Source organism: Podarcis cretensis, assembly GCF_951804945.1.
Source record: "Podarcis cretensis genome assembly, chromosome: 5".
In the NCBI taxonomy this organism is placed as follows: domain Eukaryota; kingdom Metazoa; phylum Chordata; class Lepidosauria; order Squamata; family Lacertidae; genus Podarcis; species Podarcis cretensis.
Window position 1 is genome coordinate 99,045,248 of NC_137174.1, and position 27,554 is coordinate 99,072,801.

A 27,554-nucleotide genomic window follows, 5' to 3' on the forward strand; every position below is an offset into this window, starting at 1 on the left:
ATTCGATTTGCTGGGCAAATGGGGAGACAGAGAGGGATGCTTTGGGCCCTGGCAGGTTTCTGGGCATGGCTTCTGTGCGGTAAGTTTATTCTTTTTCTGGCTGCTCTCTGTGAATCTGCTCCAATTAGGATCAAGAGGTGGAGGCAAGCTCAGCCAGCCTAAGATATTAAGCTGTGATGCAGAGTGAAACCTTTTCCTCTGGGCGAAGAGGAGAACTTTCTGCTTGCATCCACACACCAGCAAAAACAGGCCACAGGTTCTGCTGTACAGGTGCTGCCTTTTCCTGCTTTCTCTCCCAAATTTCTTGGGGCTCCTGTTTATTCGGCATCCACTAGATTCGCTTGCACAAAGCCTATGCAGGGGACAGAGTCTAGACTATGTCCGATCTTTACTGCACATTCATTCTGGTTTGTTTATGGGGTGATTATACAGCAATGCATTGAGCATTCGTCCTGGTTTGCTTGCGTTTCGCCATCCCACACTTTCCAGTGCATTCACTGTCACTTTCCTACCAGCAAACAGTCTGTTTTTTTAAAAAATAAAAAAGTCATATTTGCTTTCCGCTTGAATCCCTGCTACAAAGCAGTCTGGATCCAGCTTTCATTAAAAACACGTAGCTGCGGTATGGGGATGTACTAGGACCTCAGAATTATTTTCATTAATTCCTGCTAAATTTGTATTCTTTTGGCAATGTGTGTGCCAAATCCAAGTTCCTCTTGACAGCTTCAGTGTTCTGCATCACTGTGGAAAAGCACTGGTTTGGATGGAAGTTGTTCAACCCAGTGGCTGTGTAGTAAACAGAAGATACCTAAGAGCAACAGCACGACACTCTCTTCTACTCCTTCCCCCAAGTAACTCCTTATGAGTTACTTAGCGAACTTGATATAGAAATAGGTGGAGAAAATAGACTTGGACTGGGGAGAAGGTCAGGCAAGGGATTGCTTCCCGAGGGAGGGTTGGAGGAAGAAACTTGATTCTGTTTGCATTTTAACAAGAAAGCACCTAAACTTCACTTCTCGAACCAAGACGCGAAGTGAAACACGATTATCTTGTGGAATACACACTTCTCCGATTTCCACAATGCCGTCCTCCAACCACGTGATGTGCACAAAAGTACATATATCAGAGGAAAGCGTACATAGAAATGCATATAACATATATGTCAGGGAAAACTTCACTGATGAGTTTTCATGAGGTTTAAAAAAATAAGTGAATCACTGTGGAAGTCTGGAGAACGGAATTCAAGATTGGAAAAATGAGAAGCTGAGATTGGCAGGTTTCATCCATCCGTATTCCAGGGTTCGGAAGAGTCTAATTGACGATTAATGTTTTAACTGAAAATGAATGTGTATCGCCAACTTTGTTCAGGGAAACAGCTCTTGCGATGATATGCTGTCAGAAGGGAAGCTAAGATTATTGCAAAGATAAAATGAAGTAAGGTTATACCACGTCCCACCATGTTAAGGTAATAAGAACAGGAGGCAATCTTCCTCTGTATCTGTGTTTTGCTGGCAATTGGAGACTTTCCTTTCTGAACAAGATTGTGAGTTTGGTGCTGGTGTTGCTTCAGGTACTCATTGTGTGTGTTTGTGTGTTTGTGTGTTGTTGTTTTTTCTCCTGCTGTTTTAGTTTTCATAATTTGTGATTTCATAGAATTGCAGAGTTGGGACCCTGAGGGTCATCTAGTCCAACCCCCTGCAAAGTACGAATCATACACTCGGTATACACTACTGAGCTGGTTGGTCCATAATAAATAATAATAATATATTTTTATTTATAGCCCGCCCTTCCTGGTTCAGAAAACCGGGTTCAGGGCAGCTAACAACAAATTTAAAACACTTAATTGATGCAACAAAAAACAGCATAAAATACAGTATAAAACGTGAATAACAATAAATTCAGAATTCAAAAATCAATTTAGGGGGAAAATCCATCCAATAAACATTAGATGATCACCAGGGCTAGCTGGCTAAATCAGTCCTATTTGGGCCAGTGAGGCCATGGGTCTGATTCAGTATAAGCCAGGAGTCCCCAAACATTTTCAAGCCACTGCCATAAACACATCCCTTGTGCCACCTAACCTATAGCAAAAATTATTCATAAAAGCACTTTGCACAAGCCACTAAGGATCATGACCTTCTGTGCAGAAAAAAATTCTCATAACAAAAGAAAAGCGTTTTACAGCTTTGCTTGCAGATACTTGGTTTAAGCATTGCAAAAACAATGAATGATATGTTGTCTCAGTTGTTTATTTCCATTCTTACATAGATTGATCCCAGTATGAGCCTCAATAACATCTCTTTGCCCAAAACCAGTATTCCAGCTAAAAATCAAAAGAAATCTGACACTTCTTTTTATCCTGTAGTTTTATCTTGTGAACCACCACCCTGAGATCTTCAGAAGAAGAGCAGAATATTATTATTATTATTATTATTATTATTATTATTATTATTCACAGCTTGCTTGAATTTTGGCCAGTGTCCAGGGAGATTGTGTGTCCTTGGAAAAAAACAGTTTTGTGTCCTTGGGAATCCTATCCAAAAACCCATGACTCAGTCATAAAAGCTAGCCCATCCCACCGTTGCTATGGAAAAACACAAGCCTTCATCATATGATCATGTTTTTCACAGAAACTTAAATGCAGTTACAATTATACACCATTTTATGTAACATTAAATGACTTTGACAACAAGTGGTTCCCAAAGGGGGAAGTGGGATTACCTAGGGGTGTAAATGACTACCAGATTTTGAAAAGCTGGTGTCTCTGGATCAAGTTCATCTGTTTTGTTGGATTAATTGCACTCAGTGGTTTGGAATGAATTTTAAATAGCCATGCAATTAATTCTTTAATTTTATTGTGTTATTGTCTTCTTCAGTGGGACATGCGAACTGCTGTTTGGAATAATGCTATTTTCATAGGGTAGGGGACATTGGGGTTGAGTATGGAACCCAGGGGGTGTTGACCTGAAAAAAATCTGGGAACCGCCAGTGACACACCTACATTTGGGGGACCCTGAAGCTTGGACTGTCATGGGGGACCTTCGCAACCAGAAATGGACTCTGGGATATCACTGTTATCTTCTTCAATGGGGTTGTCCCACGACAGATCGCCACACCTGTGCATCATCTGTGCTGATGACTCTCAAATTTGGGGATTGTCGAAATATATACAACCAAAAAATTAATCAATTTGATGCAAACAGTTGCAATTCAAATTGGGTATGCTAGGCCCAAAAATTCTAAGCGATGTGGACTATAGTTGCTTTTGTTTAGGGAAGCTTTTAATGTTTGATGGACTACTGTATTTTAATATTTTGTTGGAAGCCGCCCAGAGTGGCTGGGGAAACCCAGCCAGATGGGCGGGGGTATATATAAATTATTATTATTAATTATTATTATTATTATTATTATTATTATTATTATTATACCTCACCCATCTGAATTGGTTGCTCCAGCAACACTGCACAGCTTCCAATGGATAAAAACATAATAAATGGATATCAGCCCTGCTCAAGGCATGACGGACAACAGCAACAACCAGGAAAAGTTAGACATAACATTTTACAAGGACAGGAAGAAACATCATGGATAGAATAAATGTCATACACAGGAAGAATAATGATACAGTACGAGATCCTCACTTGTAGTCTTGCAAATCATTTAATGTGTCAACACTAATAGAAGTTATAAATATTGCAGCTGTTGTATAAGGGCTTATTATTATGACTGGAATGTCATTGAAATCAATAAGATTTTGGAATGAAGCAATAAAGAAAATCATCAATGGGGGAACCACCTGATCTAAACTATATAATTTGGTATTGGAATGATTGATATTAGTAATTGTATTGCAAATTGGCATTGTTATAATGAGGCTGTCATTGGATTATAATTGAAAAAATCCTTAGCTCAGGGGTCACATAACTCCATACCCCCTCCCATTTCTCCGATGAAAATAGGGACGTCCTAAGGAAAAGCGGGACGTTCCAGGATTAAATCAGAAACCAGAACGGCTTCTGTAAATCCAGGACGGTCCCTGGAAAATAGGGACACTTGTAGGGTCTGGAACCTCTGAGTGTTTTACAAAGCAATCTTGAATGACAGACAAGTCCTTTGCTGATGCAAACGTGTAACTTTCCATCTTACTTTTGTCAACTCCTTGCAGCGCCTGGGAAAACAGTTGCCGTCCCAGTTCCCACAGAATGGGAAGAAGGAGACCTGGGAGCCTTCACCACCACCAGTGATGGCCTTTCCTGGGGCACAGACAGTGACTATTTCGAGCCCACCATGCTTCCGTCCACAGAGGCGCCTGTCTTCATGGAGGAAATCCAAGCCACAGAATTATATACACCTAGTCCTCTCCTTGGGAAACCAGAAGAAAACCTGAGTTCTATTAGCTCAGCGAACTCTTCCAGTCCCGTGGAGGAAGAAAGGTCAGGTTCTCCGTCGGCCTCCACTCTTGCAGGAAACGTGGCTTCTTCCAACGATGGTCCCAAGAACCCAGGAATCACACCCCCAGGAGAGAATGCCAAGGAAACGACAGAAGTCCATGTCGAAGGAAAGGCCGTCTTCCCGGCTAGGACGAACTCTTCTTTGGAAGAAGGGAAAGCTAAAACAGCTGCAGTGGTGTCTAAAGAAGCAGCCACACCTGTGATCTTGCTCTCTAAGGAAGAAGAGGAAGCTGAATCCCCCGTGGAGAGGACTGAAGAAACATCCACAGCACCCATCTTGCTTTCTGCTTCTTCCTCTGAGCAGCCTGGAGGAACAGAGCTTCTCATGGAGTTGGAGCCCAGCACAACGAGCACATCTCTTCTCAGCGCAACCGGCGGTGAAGGGATACGGGCATCCCCCTCCGAAGAAGGGGCTAACAGCGTTGCTTCTGGCGAAATGAGTTTTCCGCCACCAGCTGCTGGAGACGAGGAGGCAATGGACGTGGACACCGGGGGAAGCGACGTGGGTTTCCAGCTCAACCCCAGCGTAGCTTCGGGGGAGGAAACACCAAACATCATCCCAGAAGCAGATGAGGAGACTCCAGATCTTTCTCCAGATGCTGGCAGTGAGGCTGCAGCCCCGTCCTCGCACCCAGGAGCAGACCCTTCCAGCCACACAGAAGAGCTGCCTGTAGAAGAAGCAGGAGCTGCTCCTGCTGATGTAAGTTCTCCTCCACCACCTCCAGAGGGAGATGCTGTGACGCCACCGCCAGAATTGCCCACATCTGGTTCATTGCAGTCTGATGACACAACTGCGGAGTCATCAGAACCCGGTGAGCTTGTTGCAGTTTCCACTCAACTGCCTTCTGCTGATGAAGCTGCTCTGGATGTAGAATCTGCTCCTGGAGAAGGAAGGGGTGATGCAGATAGTTCTCTGTCTGCAGGAGAGCCCGAAAGTGATACAGAGGCAACTGCTGTTCCCTCTTCTGCAGGCCCAGAAGTTGGCCCTGAAAACACGGCCGATGTGCCCGTTGGAGAATCAGAAGACCTGCTGAGTGCGGAATCGTCCAGTTCCCTTCCAGTAGATGAGTCCACGCTAGACAGTCCACCCGGCATTTTATCTCCCAGTGATGCTCCCTCTGAACCTTCACTGAGGATGGAAGTGTCTTCTCCTGCTGGACTCCCATTGGTGTTGGGTTCTGCTTCACAGTTACCTGAGGATAGTGAGACCCAGGCATCTTCCACAACTAACGAAGAGGCAGAGGAAGGTTCTGGAAGCCCAGACAGCAACAAGGAAGCATCTTTTGCTTCAGTGTCTCCAGAGCAAGGACCAGCTTCTTCAGGAACAGATGTCCCTGCTGGAGAAGAAGTTTCTGCAGGCCTTGCCAGTGGGGCAGCCTCCCCCTTGAATCCTAGTGTGGAAACAGATAGTTCAGAGGTGGCAGAGAATGAGCAGCTCACAGTATCAACCCAGAGCGAGCCCTCTTCAGATATGACCACCATAAATTCAGCTGGGGTAGCAGAGAAGGTACCAGGGACTTTGCCCGACACCAATACATCCCCTCCTTCTCTCCTGGAGGATGAAACAGCATCCAAAGCTCAGGGGTCGTCTGAAGAAACAACCTCTCCTATGTCTCTCAGTGTTACACCTTCTCAGCAGGAGGAGGGAGAGATCTTCCCCAGCGAAACACCTGGAAAGGTTGGTTCTTCTCCTGAAGGAAATGAGGCAGCTACAGGACCAGATGTTGCATCAGGATCAGCCACAATTGATGCAGTCGCACAAACGAGCAGCGAAGGCCAGAGCGAGACAGACTCCCCACTCTCCAGCATGGAGCTTATCCCACCTGTGGGAAGATCAGAGATCTTGGATACTGAAGAATCCAAGTTACCTGCAGAGGACATGGTGGTAACAGATCCATTGGGAGGACAAGCCACCTTCCCCTCCACATCTCCTGATGAGTCACCTTCTGGTCCCTCTGCTACAGATGCAATGGAAGCTCCATCAAATGGGCCACCTGGCTCTCCACCTTTCTCCCACCTACCCCCAGACAATGACATGGGGGCAGGCTCAGAGGTCACCACGGGGCCAGAGGAACTAGGATATTCTGCTGCTGTGAACAGGGAGGAAGCATCTCTTTCCCCAGTGTCCATCACAGAGCCTGAACTGGCTCCTGCAGAAACAGAGGCCGCTGAGGATGGAAATGTTTCTGAAGACCTAGGCAAGGTATCAGCCTTACCTTCCAGAGAAGAGACAGTAGGAGCCACCTCAGAGGCAGCAGTTGAAGAGGGATCCCCTTCAGATAGCAGCAGCTTTCCGGACGAAGTCAACACTCTGCCCCCAGAGCCACAGCTAGGTCCAGGAAGTGCAGCAGAGAACAGTCCACCAAGCCCTGCAGAGGTGACAGATGCAGAATCTGGAGATCTTACTCACCTTCCTGAAAGTGGTGGAAATTCAATGGAAGCTCAAGAGTCATCAGAAAAAACCCCCTCTTCTGCATCTTCTTCTAGGTCCTTCAGTGTGGAAGACGAAGAAGGCGAAGCCTCCTCAAGCCCAGCTTCTGACAACCTTGGTCCTTCCCCCCAAGGCACTGATGTTTTAGAAGGTAGCAGGGATGGTGAGGGCAGCACTGGATTGGTTGAAAATGAAGTAGCTGGGACAACCAACAGCGGGGGCCAAGCTGGAACGGATCTCCCACTTTCAGATGCAGAAATTGGCCCCACTGAAAGATCAGAGCTGCCTGCAGGGCCACCAGGAGCTGCGGCTGATTGGGAAACCCCAAGTCAACCACCTGTAGAGGATGGCAAGACATTAGTAGGAAACACAGCCTCAGGAGAAGAATCTCCCTTAGTCAACCCAAGTGAAAAATCCCCCCCTTCCGTTGTTTTTGAGCCATCAGGAGCTGATCCTAGTGGGTCCACTAGCTCTCCAGTCTCCTATCAGCTGTCTCCAGATGTTGCATTAAATCCAGGCTCTGCAACTTCTGAGGAGGCCCAGGGATTGGAAGATACTTTTAGTAAGAAAGGATTGGATTTGGTTCCAATAGACATGGGGTCACCATCGGCCTCCCCCTCCAATGATGGGATAGTGGGTACTGACTCAGACTTGGAAGGTAGTATGGAGTCTCAACTCTCTCCAGAAGATGCTGCAACAGCAACAGATAAGGGAGCAGAACCATCTGAAGGCTCTCCCAGTGTCGGCAGCAAGGAAACATACTTGGCTCCGTCAGCCTCAAAGCCACCAGTTTCCTCTTCTTCCGCTGAAGAGGTGCAAATTGATGGATCACCATCAGTCGATAGCGAGGAGTCTACTCTGTCTCCAGATGACGCAGTGAGAGCAGGACCTGTCACTTATGAGGAGGGAGAAGAATCAGAAGACACCTCCGCTGAAAGTGGAAAGGAACCATCGTTGTCTCCATTGGCCACAGAGTTACAATCAGCAACTGCCTCCACCGAAGGCGTGGAAACTGCCATCTCTGAATCAGAAGCCAGTGCAGGATCTCAACCATCTCAAGATTCTGCAGGACCTGGAGCTTCTGAAGGTATAGAACAGTGGGAAAACTCTTCTGCTGCAAGTGAGCAGGAAGCACCTTTGGGTTCATCAGTTGGAGAATCACCGAAAACATCTGCAGGTGAAGAGGTTTCTGAAGGACTTGTTGAAGGAAGACCTTCCCTCTCCACTGAGTGGGTGGATCCTGCCAGCTTTGAGAAGGCAGCAGGGGAAGGATCTCAACCACTACTAGTTAATGCAAGCGTGTCCAGTGGGGAGGAACCATCTTCGACTCCATCGGCTGCAGAGCCACAGTCAGACTCTCTGTCAACTGAAGGGGTGGAAATGCCCAGTTTGGGGCCAGCAACTGACACAGGATCTCAACCATCCGTAGATAGTGGAGCAACAGCAGGGGCTGTAGCTTCTGAGGAGGGAGAAGAATCCTCTTTGGCCCCAACATCAACAGAAATACAACCCCCTGGAACAAGTGAAGAAGTTTCTGGAGGGCTTGGAGAATCTTCCACCCTCCCTGAAGATGTGGAAACAGGGGCTGTAGCTTCTGAGGAGGGAGGAGAATCCATAATAAGTGAAAAGAAATCCTCTTTGGCCCCATTGTCAACAGATTCACAATCCTCTGGAACACCTACAAGTGAAGATGTTTCTGGAGGGCTTGGAGAATCCCCCCTCCTCCCTGAAGATGTGGAAACACCTATTTTGGATTCAGCAACTAACACAGGATCTCAATCATCACCGGATGGTGCAGCAGAGGGTGTAGCTTCTGAGGAGGGAGGAGTATCAGAAGACATTTCTTCTGTGAGTGGGAAAGAGCCATCTTTGCATGCATTGCCCACAGCCTCACAATCTTCTGGAACATCTGCAAGCAATGAGGTTTCTGAAGGACTTGGTGATAGAGATTCCTCCCTCGCCACTGAAGGGGCGGAAACAGCCGGCTCAGAGTCAGCAGCAAGCAAGGCATCCCAACCATCACTAGATGATGCAGCAACAATAGTGTCCAATGAGAAGGAACCATCCTCAGCTCCATTGGCTGCAGAGTCACCATCAGACTCTCTGTCAACTGAAGAGGTAGAAACGCCCAGCATGGGGACAGCAACAAATGCAGGATCTCAACCATCTGTGGACAGTGCAGCTACAGCAGGAGCTTCTGAGGAGGACATGAGTGGGAAGGAAGCATCATTTAATGCATTGTCCACAGAATCACAATCCCTGGGAACATTGACAAGTGAAGATTTTTCTGGAGGACTTGGTGACGGAGAGTCTTCCCTTCCCACTGGAGGGGTGGAAACTGCCGGTTTGGGATCTACAGCCACCAAGGGATCCACCTCTTCCACAGAGACAGTCCTGAGCCCAGAAAACGTAGCAGAGCAGCTAGAAGAGAAATCTGGGTCAATAACTGGTGCAGAATCTTTCCCTCAACCCTCTTCTGTGATCGACAAAGCTTCAGGAGGAACCTTGCCTTCTGCTTCTGCATATTCTGATGAGAGCTTGGCCACCAATGTAGGGGCAAACCAAGTCTCTGGCATCACAGAATCTTCTTCACAGCCACCTCCAGGGAGTGGAGATGTTAGTGACAACATGGCAAGTCTTGATAACACAGGAAGTTCAGAAAAGTCTGTAAGTGGACAGCCCGGTCCTTCTAACAGTGATGTCCTGGGTGGGTCAGATTCTTCCTCTCCAGGGGCAGAAGTCAGCACAGAGATTCTAAGAGGAGATTTGGGGACTGGTCTTGGGTCCTTGAATAGTGAGGAATCTCCATCTGCCTTATCGCCCCCTATTAACACACTGCCCTCTGGACCCGCCAACTCGTATGTCAAAGGCACAGGAAATGTCATTGCTGATGGCTCATCTTCTCAGAAGGTAGAGGAGGCACCAGCTGGCGTAGAAGCAGGAAAAACAGACTCTTTCCCCTCTGATTCAGAGACCCAAGAATCCAGACCCTCACCCAATGGGCTTTTGAGCTCTTCCACAGCATCCGAAGGGAGAGGTGATGCAGACAGCTCGGTTTTGGCAGCTGACAAGGGTCCAGCCACCACATCCACTGCTGGTGGAACAAGTCCTTCCCTGTCTAGCACACAACTGAGTCCAGCGAATACCCTGAAACTGCCTTCTGGGGCAGAATCAGGCCCTGAGATCAAAGGAGGGACGTCTCCTCTGTCCTCCAAGTCTGAAGTCACAGGAAGTGTTAAGCCCATACTTTTAGGAAAACCACTCTTGAAGCCATCATCTCCCACTGGTTCCGGCATCTCATCCCTGCCTCCTTCCTCCGCCCAGAGTAAGCCAGCTGTCGGTGTGGGCAAAGACACATCTGGCAACAGCAAAGAACCCTCCTCCTCAGGGGAAGCACCCAGCTCTGCCCTTGGAACGTCCAGCAGCAGCTCTTCAGTTTCTAAGCCCACGAAGTCGGGGTCTTCAACCAGTTCCGGCATCTCATCCCTGCCTCCTTCCTCCGCCCAGAGTAAGCCAGCTGTCGGCGTGAGCAAAGTCGCACCTGTCAATAGCAAAGGAAAACCAGAGGTCCCCCTTGCCGCTGCAGGAGATACTAAATCTTCAGAAGGCAAGACAAAGAAGCCCAATGCAAGACCCCAGAATTCCAAGGACGGGAAAGCAGGAACTGCCAATGGAAACTCAGCAAAATCAGGTCGTGTCTCTGCAGTTCCAGTTCCTGTACCATCACCAGGTGAGTGAATTTAATATCGCCTTGTGATAAACTGGAATCATAAATTCATAGAACGGAGGAGTTGGAAGGGAGCCCAATACAATGGTTCCCCGCAAGACGAACGCCTCGCAAGACGAAAAACCCGCTAGACGAAAGGGTTTTCCGTTTTGGAGGGGCTTCGCAAGACAAATTTCCCTATGGGCTTGCTTCGCAAGACGAAAATGTCTTGCGAGTTTTTCCGACTTTTCCCCCCTCCCCCCCTTTTCTAAGCCGCTAAGCCACTTATCCGCTAAGCCGCTAAGCCGCTAATAGCGCTAATCCGCTAAGCCGTCAATGGGCTTGCTTTGCAAGACGAAAAAACCGCTAGACGAAGAGACTCGCGGAACGGATTCTTTTCGTCTTGCGAGGCACCACTGTAGTCATTTAGTCCAACCTCCTGCAAATACTTGGCTCTGCCAAACAGTGATGAGCTAAGACAGTTTTCTTCAGCCTTTACAAGACCAGGGACTCGTCTTTAGCCCAACCATGAATTTGGGGACTCTCTTCTTAATGCCATGTATTTATTTATTTTTCTGTACATGTGCACAGTGGTAGAATTAGGTCAGGCTGTGTGATCCAGCTGTGCAACCCAACTCACCAGCTGAAGACCAGAACTCCAGGAGGCATAGGGTTGTAGTCAACAGAGTTATACCCAGAGTACATCCATTAAAATTAATGGGCACAAGTCACACCTGTCATTTTCAATGGATTTATCATCATCATCATTCATCATTTTTTATTTGTATGCCGCCTTTCCACAGTTAAAAAAACAATGCTCAAGGCGGCTTACAGCATAACAAGATTTACATAATTACAAAAGTCATAAACAATAAATAAACCACATCCAAAAAAAAAAAAAATACACAAAAAAGTATTTGATAAACAGCCTACTTGGGGGGGGGGAATTCAACAGAGCACTAAACAGAGTATAAGCATTTGCTAACACTTCACCAGTATAAGCATCTGCTGATGGAGCTATCTGCCCTCTCCTCCCCCTATATGCTGTTCCAGTCAATTGGGGGGGGGGCATGTGTGTGGGAGAAGGAGACGGAGGAAAAGAGGGGTGAAAAGCCCCATTACTATTAAAATGAGGCTGCATTTTAAATTGTATTTTAACCCGTATTTTAATAAACTGAGTTTTGTTTGTTTGTTTATCCCCCCCCATTATATTTTATTGTAATTTTATTGGTGTTACCCACCCTGAGCCTGGCTCTGGACGGCGAGGGCGGGGTATAAATAAAATTATTATTATTATTATTATTATTATTATTATTATTATTATTAATTAGAAGTCCTTGTGTGACTTAGTTGAATGCATTTCACAGAATTGGGGAGATGCCCAGTGCAATGGTGTCACCAACATGCATTGTTTTATAACAGAGGTGACAGGAAAGACCCCCCGCCCCGACTGGTGGTAGTTCCATGCTTCTTACAGTGTGTGGCATCTTGTTACTTATAATGATAATGAATTTATTATTTGCACCCCACCCATCTGACCGGGTTGACCCTGCCACTCTGAGCGGCGTCTAACAAAATATAAAAACACCACGATATACTACCATCCATAGGAGGGAGAGACCCGCATCCTTTCCCCACTTTACAGTCCCTCCTGCGGCTCCCCCAAATCTTGGGGGCCCCTCTCATTGTGGATCTGTGGGGGGGAGCAGGAGAAGTCCGCTCACAGAGTCTGGGTGATATTACCAATTGTCTAGTTCAGTCTCAGAGACATAGACACAGTTGTAGTCGCAGGTGAGGGCCAGAATACAGGATGCAGGTAGATCCTGGAACGATGGGAAGGACTCATCGAAAGATCCACCTTGCAATGTTCTTGTGTTTTGATGTGCAGCGGCGTCCCTCTTCCCATACGGAGCAAGTGCAAACGACAAAGAATACATTCAAAGGAAAGTGGATTTCAATTCACCTCTGTTCAAGCCCGAGATTGGAATCCCACTGGGGAAAACACTGCGCAGCTCCCTCTATGTGAGTCTTTATGAAATATACTCGGAGTTGAGAGTGGATTTCATGCTCTTTATTCAGCTCATAGTGGTGAGGAGGAATGGAAGTTCCGCCAGAATGTCTGCTTTATATACATTGTTTACACAATGGGCCCCACGTGATTGGCTAATTCCGGGATTCACCTGTAGGCTAATCAGGTTGCGGATTCACTTCCACCTGGAGCTGGACTGGGTGGCTCCTGTGGACCAATCAGACTGCTGCATTCTGGATCCTATTGTTCTAGGACCAATCAGACTGCTGCATTCTGGACCCTATTGTTCTAGGACCAATCAGACTGCTGCATTCTGAATCCTATTGTTCTAGGACCAATCAGACTGCTGCATTCTGAATCCTATTGTTCTAGGACCAATCAGACTGCTGCATTTTGGATCCTATTCAACTCAGTACATAACACCTACCCTCCCCATTTATTTCTGCCATGTCTTTCAAAGAGGCAGAGGGTCTGGATGGGCCGACGGGAAGCCGGATGACCCCACACTCCTTGGCACTCTGGCAAATTTGCTTGGCTGCCACTTGGAACCTGGAAGGACTGCCAGAATATTTTAAGGGGTGTGGTAGATTGCTTACCTTGTCAGATATATATTGCCCGTTTAACCTTTGTAGCACCAGGGGGGTTTGTGGACCCAAGTTTGGATAAACTTGGCAATCACTAGTACATACTAAACACACACAAAAATCGAGGCATTCTAGGCTGAGATGCTTCTTAGCATTGCAACTGCTTGTGTGCATCCCTGGTCTCAGTAGCACAAACTTATATAAGCAAGATTTCCTGTGGTCCAAGCTCTGGTTAATGGAATACTTTTGATACATCCACACTATTTGGATCAACTAGGCCACAATCAGGCAACTTTCACAAGTGCCCGTGGTGCTTCACAGGGAAAATGTAAGCAACAACCAGAACGAAAGCAGAAGCTTACATTTGAGACACATTTACAATTAGAATTTGCCAGAAAAACCCAATTCTGAAAGCAGAACTTAATCTACTTTGCTGCATCTTCATTTCCACCTCTCCTTCATTTAGTTCACAGACAACGGACAAATAATTTTCCCAGCTTCTGATAAAGATATTTCCAGCTATCCTAACCCACCTCCGAAAGGATTTAATGGCCGTGAGAAAGTGCCGATGATAGCCGTGTTTTGGGACAACGCTGATTTCTCCAGAGGCAAAGGAACCATCTTTTACCAGGTGAGTATTTGGGGTGGTTTGTTATATTTATACAGTGGTACCTTGGTTTACGAACTTAATCCGTTCCGGAAGTCTGTTCTTAAACCAAAGCGTTCTTAAACCAAGGCGTGCTTTCCCATAGCAGCAAGGGACTCTGTTTACAAAAGGAACACACTCAACAGGAAGCGGAACATGTTCTTAATCCAAGGCAAAGTTCACAAACCAAAACACCTACTTCCAGATTTGCAGCGTCCTTAATCCAAGTTGTTCATAAACGAAGCTGTTCTTAAACCAAGGTACCACTGTACTAAGATGCTCATAAGTATTCTGTAACTTCAGATATGGTTCTGGAGCTACATGTGTCCTTGTGTGTTATTTCCATGGCATATGTTTAAATGTGTGTGTGAGATTCCCATTTGTAATACACTCCTCTGTTGCATGCAGGAATATGTTACCCAGACCTCTGCAAAACACCCCGTTGTCCGTGATGTGGAAGCAAAGATTCAGCAATATGTGAAGTATTCCTATTCAGCTACCTGGACACTGAAGATCACCTGGGTGAAAGCACAGCCTTACCCCGCACAGGGACAGAACGGCAGAGTGAGTTGTCTCCAGCAATAGAAAACTGCTATCACTGTACTGGGTGGCGCTGTGGGTAAAACCTCAGCACCTAGGGCTTGCCGATCGCATGGTTGGCTGTTCGAATCCCTGCGGCGGGGCGAGCTCCCGTCTTTCGGTCCCAGCTCCTGCCCACCTAGCAGTTCGAAAGCACCCTTAAGTGCAAGTAGATAAATAGGTACTGCTTTATAGCGGGAAGGTAAACGGCGTTTCCGTGTGCTGCGCTGGTGCCGGCTCGCCAGAGCAACTTTGTCACGCTGGCCATGTGACCCGGAAGTGTCTTCGGACAGCGCTGGCCCCCGGGCTCTTAAGTGAGATGGGCACACAACCCTAGAGTCGGACACGACTGGCCCGTACGGGCAGCGGTACCTTTACCTTTATTACTGTACTTTGGTATTCCAAGAAAGATCCAAGTAGCGCTTTTTAATGAAGTGTCTTATTTTAAGGAGCCTTGCAAATATATTCCGTGGCTTTCATTATTTTGTAGAATCCTAGAATTGCAGAGTTGGGAGGGACTCCAAGGGTCATCCAGCCCAGCCCCCTGCAGTGCAGGAATCTCATCTAAAGCATCCCTCCAGCCTTTGCTTTAAAATCTCCAAGGAAGGAGCAAGGGTGCCAATTTGAATAAAATATTGGGGGGTGGGTGTGTATGCCATTTGAATAATAAAAATAAAAATAATAACAATAATTTTAAATTTATATCCTGCCCATCTTTTTTTTTTTTTAATAATATTTTATTAAGTTTTCTCAAAAATAAAGACCACAAAGATAACAAAAAAAAAAACAACAACATCAGAGACAGAAAAAGAAAAATTACAATAATCAAAAATCAAAAATTCCACACAGAAAACAAAAAGATAAGAAAAATAAAAATAAAAATCTCTCCTTTCAAATTCTCAACATTCTTTAACTTATTTTCCTGACTTCCTCTCACCTCCCTCCTTGTATTCCATTTTAAATTTAATTCAGCAAATTCATAGCCACTTGTCTTACCCTTAGTTATATGTCCCCATGTGATATCCTGCCCATCTGGCTGGGTTTCCCCAAGGCACTTTGGGCGGCTTACAACATATAAAACACAACAAAACACCAAACATTAAAAAACAAGGTATCCTATACAAGCAACAAACGAACCAATAAATCAATAAAAACCAATAATAACAACAACAATAATACTAGTACTCCTTGCTGATGCCCATCAACTTGGGGGAGCAGCCCCTCAAATATTTTATTGGGGGTTGCAAAGGGACCTCGGCCCCTAGGAGTTGGCTCCTATACAAAGGAGACTCCATTCCACTGACCATTCTAATGTCCAACAGCTCTTACAGTCAGAACATTCTGCCTGTTGTTGAGTCTGAATCTCCCTTCCTTGTCATTTGAATCCTTTGGTTCAGATCCCGCCCTCTGGAGCAGCAGAAAACAAGCTTGCTCCCTCTTCCATGGGACATATCACCGCTTATATTTCATGGGGCTGCCATTTGTCTGGGATTTTCTGGATGTAGCAGGAAGAAATTTCAAAAATTGGTCAAAATGTCTGGGGAAACCTGGTCGTATGGCAGCCAATGCTGATTCTTTGGGGAATTTCCTAAAAAAATAGCTCAAAACCTCATTCTTCCTTTTTTTTTTTTTTTTTTTGGAGATTTTGCAAAAAAAAAAAAAAGAGTCATTCTTGAGCAGGATTAGCCAACATGGTGCCCTCCAGATGTCGGAAGGAGATGGAGAGAACTTTTTTTGAAGCAGCAATTTGCATTTGGCTTGTGGTGGCTGCGTAATATGCATAGACTTCCCTATTCCTTTTTTATTTGTGAAGGTAGAATAAGAAACGCCACTTTATGAAAAGTGCTTCCTGAGCCTTGAATGTGCACCTGGATAGTATGGCAGGAAAACTGTCTCACCTCTTATTTATGTATCTTCCAGACCAACACTTACCAAGCCATCCTAACCACTGATGGATACAGAACATACACGCTGTTCCTTTATCAAAACGGTGGAATGCAATGGGATTACAGAAGAATCGCTCCTGCAAATGTGCTGATCGGGTGGACCAGGTATGTGCAGTTCCTTAACCAAATGGACATGGGTGGATGAGCCAGGAATAAGAGGACTTTGTCACTGATGGTCAAACCCCCGTTGCCATGATTCAGAGATCTGTACATGTTGAAATATGGGCATGTTTTGGATAGTGGCAGCCACTTGAGAGAGCAAAGGAATGTACACCTGGAACTGCTTCCTCCATTGGACTGAATGGAAAATTTGCAGATTTGCCTATATATATAGGTGGCACTGTGGGTTAAACCACAGAGCCTAGGACTTGCTGATCAGAAAGTCGGTGGTTCAAATCCCCGCGACAGGGTGAGCTCCCATTGTTCGGTCCCTGCTCCTGCCAACCTAGCAGTTCGAAAACACAATGTGCAAGTAGATAAACAGGTACCGCTCCGGCGGGAAGGTAAACAGCGTTTCCGTGTGCTGCTCTGGTTCGCCAGAAGCGGCTTAGTCCTGCTGGCCACATGACCCGGAAGCTGTACTCCGGCTCCCTCAGCCAATAAAGCGAGATGAGTGCCACAACCCCAGAGTCGGTCATGACTGGACCTAATGGTCAGGGGTCCCTTTATATATATATATATATATATATATATATATATATATATATGGATGAAGAGGGAGACTTTGGCTCCTGCACATGGACTTGAAATCATGGGGCCAAACTACATATTCACCAATTTCTTGTCAAAAGTCCCAACCAGTGCCAGATTTACGTATAAGCTAAACAAGCTATAGCTTAGGGCCCCTCTCTCTTGGGGGCCCCCAAAAAATTTAAAGGGGAAAAAAGCTGGATGTACATTTCTAAAATATAAGATAAGTTCAACAATTACTTTGATAAAATACATATTTTGTTATGTGCAAATGGCTTTAGATACCTATTAGATCCATAAATTACCATATAGCATATATTCAACACAAAAACAGCGACAGTTTGTTGTTGACAAAGGACAGCTGGACGTAGAAAGGGCCCCATTACCTTCAGTATCTTAGGGCTTCATCAAACCTAAATCCAGCCCTGATCCCAACTGCTGCTTTTTACACCTTTACAAACAGCGAAGGGGGATGGATCAGTTGGTTATGACTACTGTGAGATGTGGTCTCTTCTCTTTGCATTCAGCTACTTGAGATCTGAACGATCTCCTGGTTTGAGAAGGGAAAATATTGTTTATCCTTGGAAAGATTAAAAAATCCGCTTTCTTCTTCTTCTTTTCTCCCACAGTGGTGACGGATATTTTAAAAACGATGACCTGATAACTAAAACACCAGCTGAGAAATACCGGCCAGATCAAACCGAGGGCTACAACACAGGTACGGTCAACGCATCGCAAGAAACCCACTAGCACAAACAAACCAGATTCTTGTCCGCCTGCGAGGCTGCAAAGGGGTTCAGGAGAAGCAAGATACTTTCATTGCTCCACACACCTATGCCTCCAGCCCCACCAATAATAATAATAATAAAAATAAAAATAAATTTTATTTATACCCCTCCCCGGCCAGAGCTGGGCTCAGGGCGGCTAGCACCAATAAAATCACAGTAAAAACATAACAGGGGGAAAAGAGAAGGGAGGGGGGGAAAACTATTTAAAATACAGGTTAGAATGCAATTTAAAACACAGCCTCATTTTAAAGTAGCCGATAAATCACAACTGACCACAACTGACATGTGGAACCATGAAGGTTGCTCAGAAAGCTCCCCCCACCCCCGATATCCTGACAGGGGTCTGAAAGCCGCTTTGTGCTCGCAGAAAGCAAAACTCATACCCTCCAACATTTCTCTGATGAAAATAGGGATGTTCTATTCCATCAACATCATCATAGCCATTTTATTATTTACAGTGGTGCCTCGCAAGATGAAATTAATCCGTTCCGTGAGGCTCTTTGTATAGCGGTTTTTTCGTCTTGCGAAACAAGCCCATTGACAGTTTAGCGGATTAGCGCTATTAGCGGTTTAGCGGCTTTTAGCGATCAGCTGTTAAGCGGCTTATCAGCGGATCAGCTGATAAGCGGCTTAGCGGCTTAGGAAAAGGGGGGGGGGAAGGGGGGAAAGGGGGAAAAACCCGCAGGAACTCGCAAGACATTTTCGTCTTGCGAAGCAAGCCCATAGGGAAATTCGTTTTGCGAAGCGCCTCCAAAACGGAAAACCCTTTCGTCTAGCGGGTTTTCCGTCTTGCGAGGCGTTCGTCTTGCGGGGCACCACTGTATATCCTGCCCAACTGACTGGATTGTCCCACCCACCTCTGGGTGGCTTCCAACACATATAAAAACATAATAAAACATTAAACATTAAAAAAAAAAAAAAACCATTCCTATACAGGGCTGGCTTCTGATGTCTTCTAAAGGTTGCATAGTTATTTATCTCCTTGGTTCAGGGGTCGTGTAACTCCGTGCCCTCCGACTTTTCTCAGATGAAAATAGGGATGTCCTAAGGAAAAGCGGGTCATTCTGGGACCAAATCAGAAACTGGAACGGCTTCTGTAAATCCGGGACTGTCCCTGGAAAAAAGGGACACTTAGGGGGTCTGAAAATTAGAAGCTTCTAAACCAGGGGTAGGCAACCTAAGGTCCGGGGGCCGGATGTGGCCCAATCGCCTTCTCAATCTGGCCGGCGGGTGGTCCAGGAATCAGCGTGTTTTTACATGAGCAGAAAATGCACCTCTGGGTTATTTGTGGGGCCTGCCTGGTGTTTTTACATGAGTAGAATGTGTGCTTTTATTTAAAATGCATCTCCGGGTTATTTGTGGGGCATAGGAAGTCCTTCATTCCCCCCCCCCCGCCCCCCAAATATAGTCTGGCCCACCACATGCTCTGAGGGACGGTGGACTGGCCCACGGCTGAAAAAGGTTGCTGACCCCTGTTCTAAACAGCCTCTTTCAAATGTGGTTTTGTTTTCTGGTTCTAGGATTGGGGTGCAGAGTTGCAACCTTTGGCCTTTAAGAACACAAGGAGGGCCTGCTGGATCAGGCCAATGGCCCACCTAGTCCAGCATCCACAAAAGACGCCCCTAAGGGAAATGCTCAAGCTGCGTGAAGGAGCTTTATCTGTCCTTCCAACATTCAGCTTCCTTGGGTGCCCACGAATTTTAGCAGTGTGAGAGGGGGGAAAACTTTTGCACCATTTCGTGAACTTCTATTTTGTCTTCTTTCACTCACTTTTTCTTTAAACCGCAAAGCCCCAAATGCTGCAACTGTTCCTCGAAGGGGAATTCCTTACCCCCTTGATCATTTTGGCTGGCGTCTTCTGAAACTTTTCGGAGCGGTTAAAAGCTTCTCACTAAATTCGTGGTCCAGGTCAGGACGGGAGTCCCAAAACACACTTGGATTATTCCGTTATTCCGTTACCAGAATGATGGCAGAGATCTGGAAGGAGTTCGATAGACTTAGGGCAGCTAGGCAGGGATGTACCATATTTTCTTTTCTTTTTTTTTAAATAAAATTTTTATTAATTTCCAAATTTTTTAACATAAACAAAAACAACATAAAAACAAACATAAAAATCATATTTTCTTAACCTTATTTCCATAGCCCTCTTTTCCCGGACTTCCCCATACCTTTCCCTTTTTGCATCCTTAATTATAAACCATTATTCAGCAGCCCTTCTTAGCCAATTAAATATAAATTCATTCTCCTTTTCAATTCCACCCTAAAATCAAACACAGTTTACCGCTGCAATTCTACGTCTTCCTTTCCCTCAGCATTTTAGCACTCCTAGGGATGTACCATATTTTCCGCTCTATAAGACGCACCAGACCACAAGATGCGCCTAGTTTTTGGAGGGGGAAAACAAGAAAAAAATTTTTCTGAATCTCAGAAGCCAGAACAGCAAGAGGGATCGCTGCGCAGTGAAAGCAGCAATCCCTCTTGCTGTTCTGGCTTCTGGGATAGCTGCACAGCCTGCATTCGCTCCATAAGACGCACACACATTTCCCCTTACTTTTTAGGAGGGAAAAAGTGAGTCTTATAGAGCAAAAAATACGGTAAGTAAATTAAGCTTCACGCCCTTGATTTCCCTCCTGTTTTCTTGCACCCTCCTTCCAGGTGTGCGTGGTCTCTGGGTATACAAGCTGGACAGCCGCATCCGGGTGAATTACAGGCAGCGGTGCCTCGACTGGCTTAGCCATGAGGGGCAGCCGTCTGCCTGGAACAAGGACTTGCCACCCTGCCCTTGCTCTCTGCAACAGGGGCTGTCGGACGATCGCTTCTCCCGCAGCAAAAAAGGTGCGTGGCCAGCCCTGTGACTCGGACACACTGCTTGGATTTAAGCCAATCTCGGACCACTGAATGCATCGAAAGCAGCTCTCCAGTTCGGTTGCTGTGTGGCTCAAATGACGTTGACCCCATAGCTCCATGACGAAGCACGTTTTCGTGCAGCGTCCACCCCTGCAAAATGCAAGAAACCTTGGAGAACCACTGTAGACAATGCTGAGTGAGATGGACCAGTGTTTTGGCTTGGTGTAAGGCAGCTTTAGGGACGCGGGTGGCACTGTGGGTTAAATCACAGAGCCTAGGACTTGCCGATCAGAAGGTTGGCGGTTCGAATCCCCGCGACGGGGTGAGTTCCCATTGCTCGGTCCCTGCTCCTAGCAGCCAACCTAGCAGCTCAAAAGAATGTCAAAGTGCAAGTAGATAAATAGGTACCACTCCGGTGGGAAGGTAAACGGCGTTTGCGTGCGCTGCTCTGGTTCGCCAGAAGCGGCTTAGTCCTGCTGGCCACATGACCCGGAAGCTGTACACCAGCTCCCTCGGCCAGTAAAGTGAGATGAGCGCCGCAACCCTAGTTCGGCCACGACTGGACCTAATGGTCAGGGGTCCCTTTACCTTTACGGCAGCTTTGCGTAGCCATCAATTTCTCTCTGCATTGTCATAATTTCTGATGCCCCTACATGGGTCCTCCTGCCTTGTAGATAATAATAATAATAATAATTTATTATTTAAACCTGGCCCATCTGGCTGGGTTTCCCCGGCCACCCTGGGCGGTTCCTAACAGAAGATTCAAAATAGAATCAAACATTAAAAACTTCCCTAAACAAGGTTGCCTTCAGAGGTCTTCTAAAAGTCTGGTAGTTGTTGTTCTCTTTGACGTCTGGTGGGAGGGCGTTCCACAGGGCGGGAGCCACTACCGAGAAGGCCCTCTGCCAGATTCCCTGTAGCTTTGTTTCTCGCAATGAGGGAACCACCAGAAGGCCCTCAGAGCCGGACCTCAGCGTCCAGGCAGAACGATGGGGGTGGAGACGCTCCTTCAGGTATACTGGGCTGAGGCCCAATATACCTGAAGGTATGGCCTATCAGTGTTGTGTAATAATGGAGTTGGGGGGTGTTTGAAGCAGTGATCCATGGTGTAAGGACAGAGGTGTACAAGAGGGGTCTTTTCAGCTGGGGAAATTTGAAGGGTTTAAGAACGGTGCCTTTCTTTTCTTGCACACCCGCCCCCTCCTGAAGATCTGCAACACAGAACTAACATCCTTAACCTTTGCAGGTTTGCCGGACTCTCGCTTAACCATGCTGTATTCCTCTGCCTCAAACAAGTACGGTGCTGGGGTCCGGTGTCTTTATAACAGCAAGAACCAGCTTGTGGAAGGTCGCCAGGAAAGAGTCTGGAAGGGTTCAAGAAGCTCCCCGAACAGTGGTAAGCTGTACTTTGGAGGCTGTGCAATGGTTATACCCACAAGTTACCCACAAGATACCCACAAGTTATCAAGTTAACAAGAGGTTGTAGGTGTTGGTGCAGGAGGAGGGGGAAATGTATTATACATATATAAAAAAGGAGAATTCCCTGGGTGACAAGATCCCGGTTTAGGGCAAGTACTTTATGGTGAGAGAACCCCAGCAGAGATTTAAAATCACAAAGTGTGGAACTATAGGTTGTTAGATCTTTAAACTATGCCTTTGTGAGCTCCAAAACTTCCTTCTTCCCCCAGCGTAGAAAAAGACCACACGTTTTGTAAGTTTAAAAAATGTTTTACTTACAAACTCTTCAAAGGTCAGGTTCATGTGCTTTTCCATGCATCAGTCAGAAAAGTTGCACAGGCAGTAAAACCTGACCTAGTCAGAAAGTGGTAAAAGTTCCTAAATTATGGGCATAGGAACACAATAATGGCTTGAGAGAGCTGAGTTCATCAGGGAGACTGGAAGGGAAACAAAGGCTTGATTGTCTAGTTCCTTCCTGGGTGAGAGGGAGTGGACTTAGCTAAACCTGACAGGACAGCTTACTCTATAGTATTAACCCCTTCATGCACTAGCAAGTTGGTTACATGAAGCTGGTTATCCCACAGCAGAACACAGCAAGTGTTTGTATCCCTAACTCTAGTAGACAATGAAAGAACACAAGCCCTACTGGATCTGGCCAATGGTCCATGTAGTCTAGCATCCTGTTCTCACAGTGGCCAGCCAGATCTTTGTGAGAGACCAGCAAGCAGGAATTGAGCGCAAGGGCACTCCTCCCTCTTGCCATTTCCAGCAAAAGATATTGTGTGGCATAGAGCCTCTGACTGTGAGGTGGAAAACGGCCATTGTGACTAGTGGTCATTGATAACCTTATGAATCTCCCAGCAGAATCTCCCACCTTCTGTCCAAGTCAGGCTCTTGGTCTGAAATATTTCCAAATCAGGCTCTGATAATTTTCCTTTCCTTTCCTTTCTTTCTCGCAATTCCTGTTTGCAGACGAAGAGTTGAAATTATATGACTGGTGCTGTAACCAGTCCGGAAACCTCCAGTTCTGTGATAAGTACAGCCAGAAAAGGCCAAAGATCGGCTGTGACGGATACAGGCCTCCAATCCGGGGTGAGCACTCAATCTTTGCAAGGCAGGAACAGAGTCCTTGGGATCAATAGCAGATGGCGTTCATTCATTCTGCCATATCCACAGGATGCAAAATGGATTGCACGCATATTTATGTTGTAAACAAAAATGGCCCTTTTCCCTTATGGGGTATCCAAGAGCCCATATAGAGTCCTTACTTAGGTTCCCTATTGGTAGGAGATAATAACAGAGGCCAAGAACACTGTCCAACTATCTCGTCCTCTGTCATCCCCTTCTTCTTGTGCCCACCATCATTCCCAACATCAGGGTCTTTTCCAGGGAGTCTTCTCTTCTCATGAGGTGGCCAAAGTATTGGAGCCTCAGCTTCAGGATCTGTCCTTCCAGTGAGCACTCAGGGCTGATTTCCTTCAGAATGGAGAGGTTGGATCTTCTTGCAGTCCATGGGACTCTCAAGAGTCTCCTCCAGCACCATAATTCAAAAGCATCAATTCTTCGGCGATCAGCCTTCTTTATGTTCCAGCTCTCACTTCCATACATCACTAGTGGGAAAATCATGGCTTTAACTATACGGACCTTTGTTGGCAAGGTGATGTCTCTGTTTTTTAAGATGCTGTCTAGGTTTGCCATCGCATTTCTCCCAAGGAGCAGGCGTCTTTTAATTTCGTGGCATCGTACCTACATGACAGAAAAGGCGGTCTAAAACAGAAATTTGAACGTTGTTTTTCTCCTGTCGTTGTTTATCTCCTGTCTGGCAGGATACTTGATTGGATTGCCTGGGGAGCCTGGCCAGTCTTTTGTAATGATAAATACTTAGTTCCTGGGCCAGGTCACAGGCCCACACCCTATTCAAACACAGACATACCCTTAAGACAGGATTTGTGAAGGAAAAGACAATGGGGAGGCTTTTCCATTTTCCTTTGACCTTGCAGAGAAAACATTTGGTCAGTTTGGGACAGTTTGGGAATAAAAAATGGTTCCAGGTCAGTTTTCCTGTGCTGATCTATGTACAGTGGTGCCTCGCAAGACGAAATTAATCCGTTCCGTGAGGCTCTTCGTATAGCGGTTTTTTTGTCTTGCGAAGCAAGCCCATTGACAGTTTAGCGGATTAGCGCTATTAGCGGTTTAGCGGCTTTTAGCGGATCAGGCTTAGGAAAAGGGGGGGGGGAGGGGAAAAACCCCCGCAGGAACTCGCAAGACATCCTCGTCTTGCGAAGCAAGCCCATAGGGAAATTCGTTTTGCGAAGCACCTCCAAAACGGAAAACTCTTTCGTCTAGCGAGTTTTTCATCTTGCGAGGCATTCGTCTTGCGGGGAACCACTGTACGTGCTTGGTTGGTACACTTATGAACATTTAACATATATCAAAGACCTCAAAATTCCTATCACATTTAGATGTGTGCAATTTTTTTTTGAGGGGAGCTCTCTCTCTCTCATGCATAGTTTTAAAGTTTTCCTGCACCAATACAAAGAACAAGCATGAACAATGACATAAAAATAAAGGATATCAACAAAGCATGTCAATGCACAACATTCTTTTGTCCTCATGACAGCCCAAGGAGGCTGAGCGACTCTGAGCTGCCCAAGGTCAGCCGGTGTCAAGCGTGGAAGTTCCCCTCTCCCTTCAGTAGCTCACAGATAAGAATTAACGAGCAGTTGATAGATTTATAGTCCTTTTATTGCAGCATCATGTTGCAAGCACAGACAACCCTCCGCAAGGAGATCAGTTGCCTACTCTGAATCCTCATTCTGACGCAAGGAGCACTCCAACGGGAAGTTCCTCCCCCTCTTTTGATCTCTGATACGTTTGGACCTCCGAGTCCGTGGTGAGGGGGGGGTTCCCCCATATTATCAACTGATGTGTCTCCTAGCTGCCCCCTCCCTTCTGGATCCCTTGTCATTATCTCGTAGCTGGGTAACTCCTCCCTAATTTGTTCAGCTTCTAAGTCTGTGTCTGCCTCTCTCTCTGCTTCTGAAAACCCTGGAGGCGGGGTGGGGTGGGGAGCACACAAATATTCCCCCTCCTCTTCTGAGTGGAGTTGATCTGCCTGCAACTGCATTCCCCAGTCTTCAGATCCAGACCATTCCCTGAAAGCCGGAGATTTTTTATGGCTGAAGGACAAGTTGATCCTTCATTTGCAACCTCTAAACCAGACATGGTTCTCTGCATGAGTTGAAGGCCCCAATGCAGGGGTAGTCAACATGGCGCCCTCCAAATGGACTGGAGGGCACCATTATGCTGGCTAGCCCTGCCCTACTGAATGAACTGGGCCGCAGGTGTGCTCTGCAGAGAAGACCAGCGTTCTCCAATATGTGGGGCCTGGGCACCAGCTGAGCTTCTGATTCTTATTCCTGTTGGTGAACCCTCTGTTGTCACCAACATACAAATCAGGTGGATATATTGCATGGCGTTGGCGTAAACCAGTGTTTTGTTTTGTTTTGTTTTTTAACAGCAGCGACTTCATCGGAAGAGAAGGTGGACAGCAAATCAGAGGAAAACAGAGGTAAGAATGGGTGGGGTGTGCAGCAATACAGGGGATTTGGTGTGCGTGCACATGTTTGCACATAACCTGTGCTTCATGTATGGCATTTTTCTTGCTTCCAAGTATGCAGAACGTTTGCACTCAGTGAGAAAAAGCTTTCATGGAGAAGCAAAGCAGTCCAACTTATTTAAGGGCAAAGCACCTTTTTACCTAGGCTTGTTAAGAACCTTTTATTTGAAATATTTTTTATTGGTTTTTGCAAGAACAAATTTAAAATATTGAAAAGAAAAAGCTTTTAACATATCCATATATGAGGTGCTCTGAATCTCGTGACTTCCCCACCGTCCCCTGCATGGGTCCTTAAAATACTTTCCCCCTAAAACTACGTATCATTACCTTTTCCACAGTTTTCATCTCTCTAAATTATCCATGTCTTTCGTTTCTTTACAAGTTATTTTTAAAGTCCAGCTAACGTTTTTATTTGTTTACAATGGTCTCCTAAATAAGTTGTGAATTTCCCCCGTTCTCTTTTAAAGTCATTATCTTCTTGATTCCTGAGTCTCCCAGTCAGTTTTGCCATTTCTGCGTAGTCCAGCAGTTTGGCTTGCCATTCTTCCTTGGTCGGTACTGTTGGTTCCTTCCATCCTTGGGCTAGTAGCATCCTTGAAGCTGTTGTCGCATACATGAACAGTCTTTTCTGGTCTTTTGGGATGTTGGCACCTGTAATTCCTAATACAAAGGCTTCTGGTTTTTTGACAAATGTTGTTTTAAACATTCCCCCCCCCCATTCATTGTATATCAGTTCCCAAAGAACCTAAGATTTGCACTGTGAAAGGGCACAGGACTCAGTGGTTGACATCTCAGGGTTGTTATTCTCAGATAATCACCTCGGTCTATATTCCATTCCTTAGAAACTTTGTCTGGGGTTCTTTGGTGAAAAGAGGGGTGAGGAGGGGAAACTTTCTTGAAATACAGCTTCCTGGTCTTCTTTTGCAAAGGGAAGAGCATTCCAGGGTTCATGGGGGCACCGTAAACCTTGCCAAAACTGTGCAAATTGGCACGTACCAGGGTCATCAACAACACACAGCAGAATAGGCAAAGATTTCCCTAAAAGGTCTGAGAACCAGAAATAGAATCAATTTGCCTTTCTCCAGCTACCTGTCACAAGGCAGAGATGCTGACGTTTCTTTAGAAGCAGATAATGATGCTCCCACTTTCTTTACCTTCCAGATTGAGATCTCCTCCTCCTCCTCCTCCAGACCTTGTTTCGCCGCAGATCAACGTCAATGATTCGCCCACCGGACTCCTTTTTGCTCCTCTGTTTTATGCAGGAGCTGAATGGGGAAACGGCTTCCAAATCCGTTAAGGCTGAAATGATCAACTTTGCTGAATAAAATGCCTTCAACACCTCATTACTTCTGTCTGCAGTTATTTATCCCAGTCATAATGCTGGGAAGGATCAAGGCCCTTAGCAAGTGGAGAACCTGGGGGCAAGGATAGGGATGGACAGAGCGGCCAATTTTGGTTTCTCGTTCTTTCCAGTCTTAGATTCTTAACTCCACCTTTCCAGGCCAGTTTGTGATTTCCAGTCCACATCTTAGTGTGAATTTCCCCTAATATTTCTAATGCAATGTTGCCTAATATACACATTTTTGCAAGCATTTTCTCCCTGTGTGACACATTTTATATGTGATGTTCACTAATAGATGCATTTTGGGAGACACTTTCCTGTTATATACATTCCACCCTCCAAAATATTTGGTTAGAGAACTACATCACACAATTCTGTGGAGGGTGAATATGTGGTTCATGTTAAAATCCAAAGCGAATTCCTCCACTATCCCTAGTA

The 27,554-nt window shown here is 46.0% G+C and overlaps 2 protein-coding genes across 3 annotated transcripts; both read left to right on the top strand.

Moving 5' to 3' along the window:
* LOC307217466 (uncharacterized protein) lies at positions 1 to 8,252 on the top strand (the record flags this gene model as incomplete). Its single annotated transcript, XM_079978632.1, has 3 exons — positions 1 to 79; positions 4,166 to 8,111; positions 8,225 to 8,252. The coding sequence occupies exons 1-3, from the start codon at positions 19 to 21 to the stop codon at positions 8,250 to 8,252; spliced, it is 4,035 nt and encodes a 1,344-aa protein (XP_079834758.1). The 5' UTR covers positions 1 to 18.
* On the top strand, positions 8,038 to 27,120 carry MUC4 (mucin 4, cell surface associated). Of its 2 annotated transcripts, none has more exons than XM_079977668.1 (11): positions 8,038 to 10,612; positions 12,477 to 12,610; positions 13,668 to 13,832; positions 14,256 to 14,411; positions 16,347 to 16,477; positions 17,692 to 17,780; positions 20,506 to 20,685; positions 21,944 to 22,093; positions 23,128 to 23,247; positions 25,676 to 25,726; positions 26,936 to 27,120. In XM_079977668.1, the coding sequence occupies exons 1-11, from the start codon at positions 8,263 to 8,265 to the stop codon at positions 26,938 to 26,940; spliced, it is 3,531 nt and encodes a 1,176-aa protein (XP_079833794.1). In that variant the 5' UTR covers positions 8,038 to 8,262; the 3' UTR covers positions 26,941 to 27,120. The 2 variants fall into 2 exon arrangements, with proteins under 2 accessions (XP_079833794.1, XP_079833795.1); XM_079977669.1 differs by having other exon boundaries at positions 25,679 to 25,726.
* Positions 27,121 to 27,554: the final 434 nt, after the last annotated feature.

Excerpts from the sequence above, each read along its gene's own strand:
- MUC4 (XM_079977668.1), top strand. The coding sequence starts at position 8,263 with ATGCCCAGTTTGGGGCCAGCAACTGACACAGGATCTCAACCATCCGTA. Across the intron at positions 13,833-14,255 it reads AAGGAACCATCTTTTACCAG|GAATATGTTACCCAGACCTC; the intron begins GTGAGTATTTGG and ends TGTTGCATGCAG. Across the intron at positions 16,478-17,691 it reads GTGCTGATCGGGTGGACCAG|TGGTGACGGATATTTTAAAA; the intron begins GTATGTGCAGTT and ends TTTCTCCCACAG.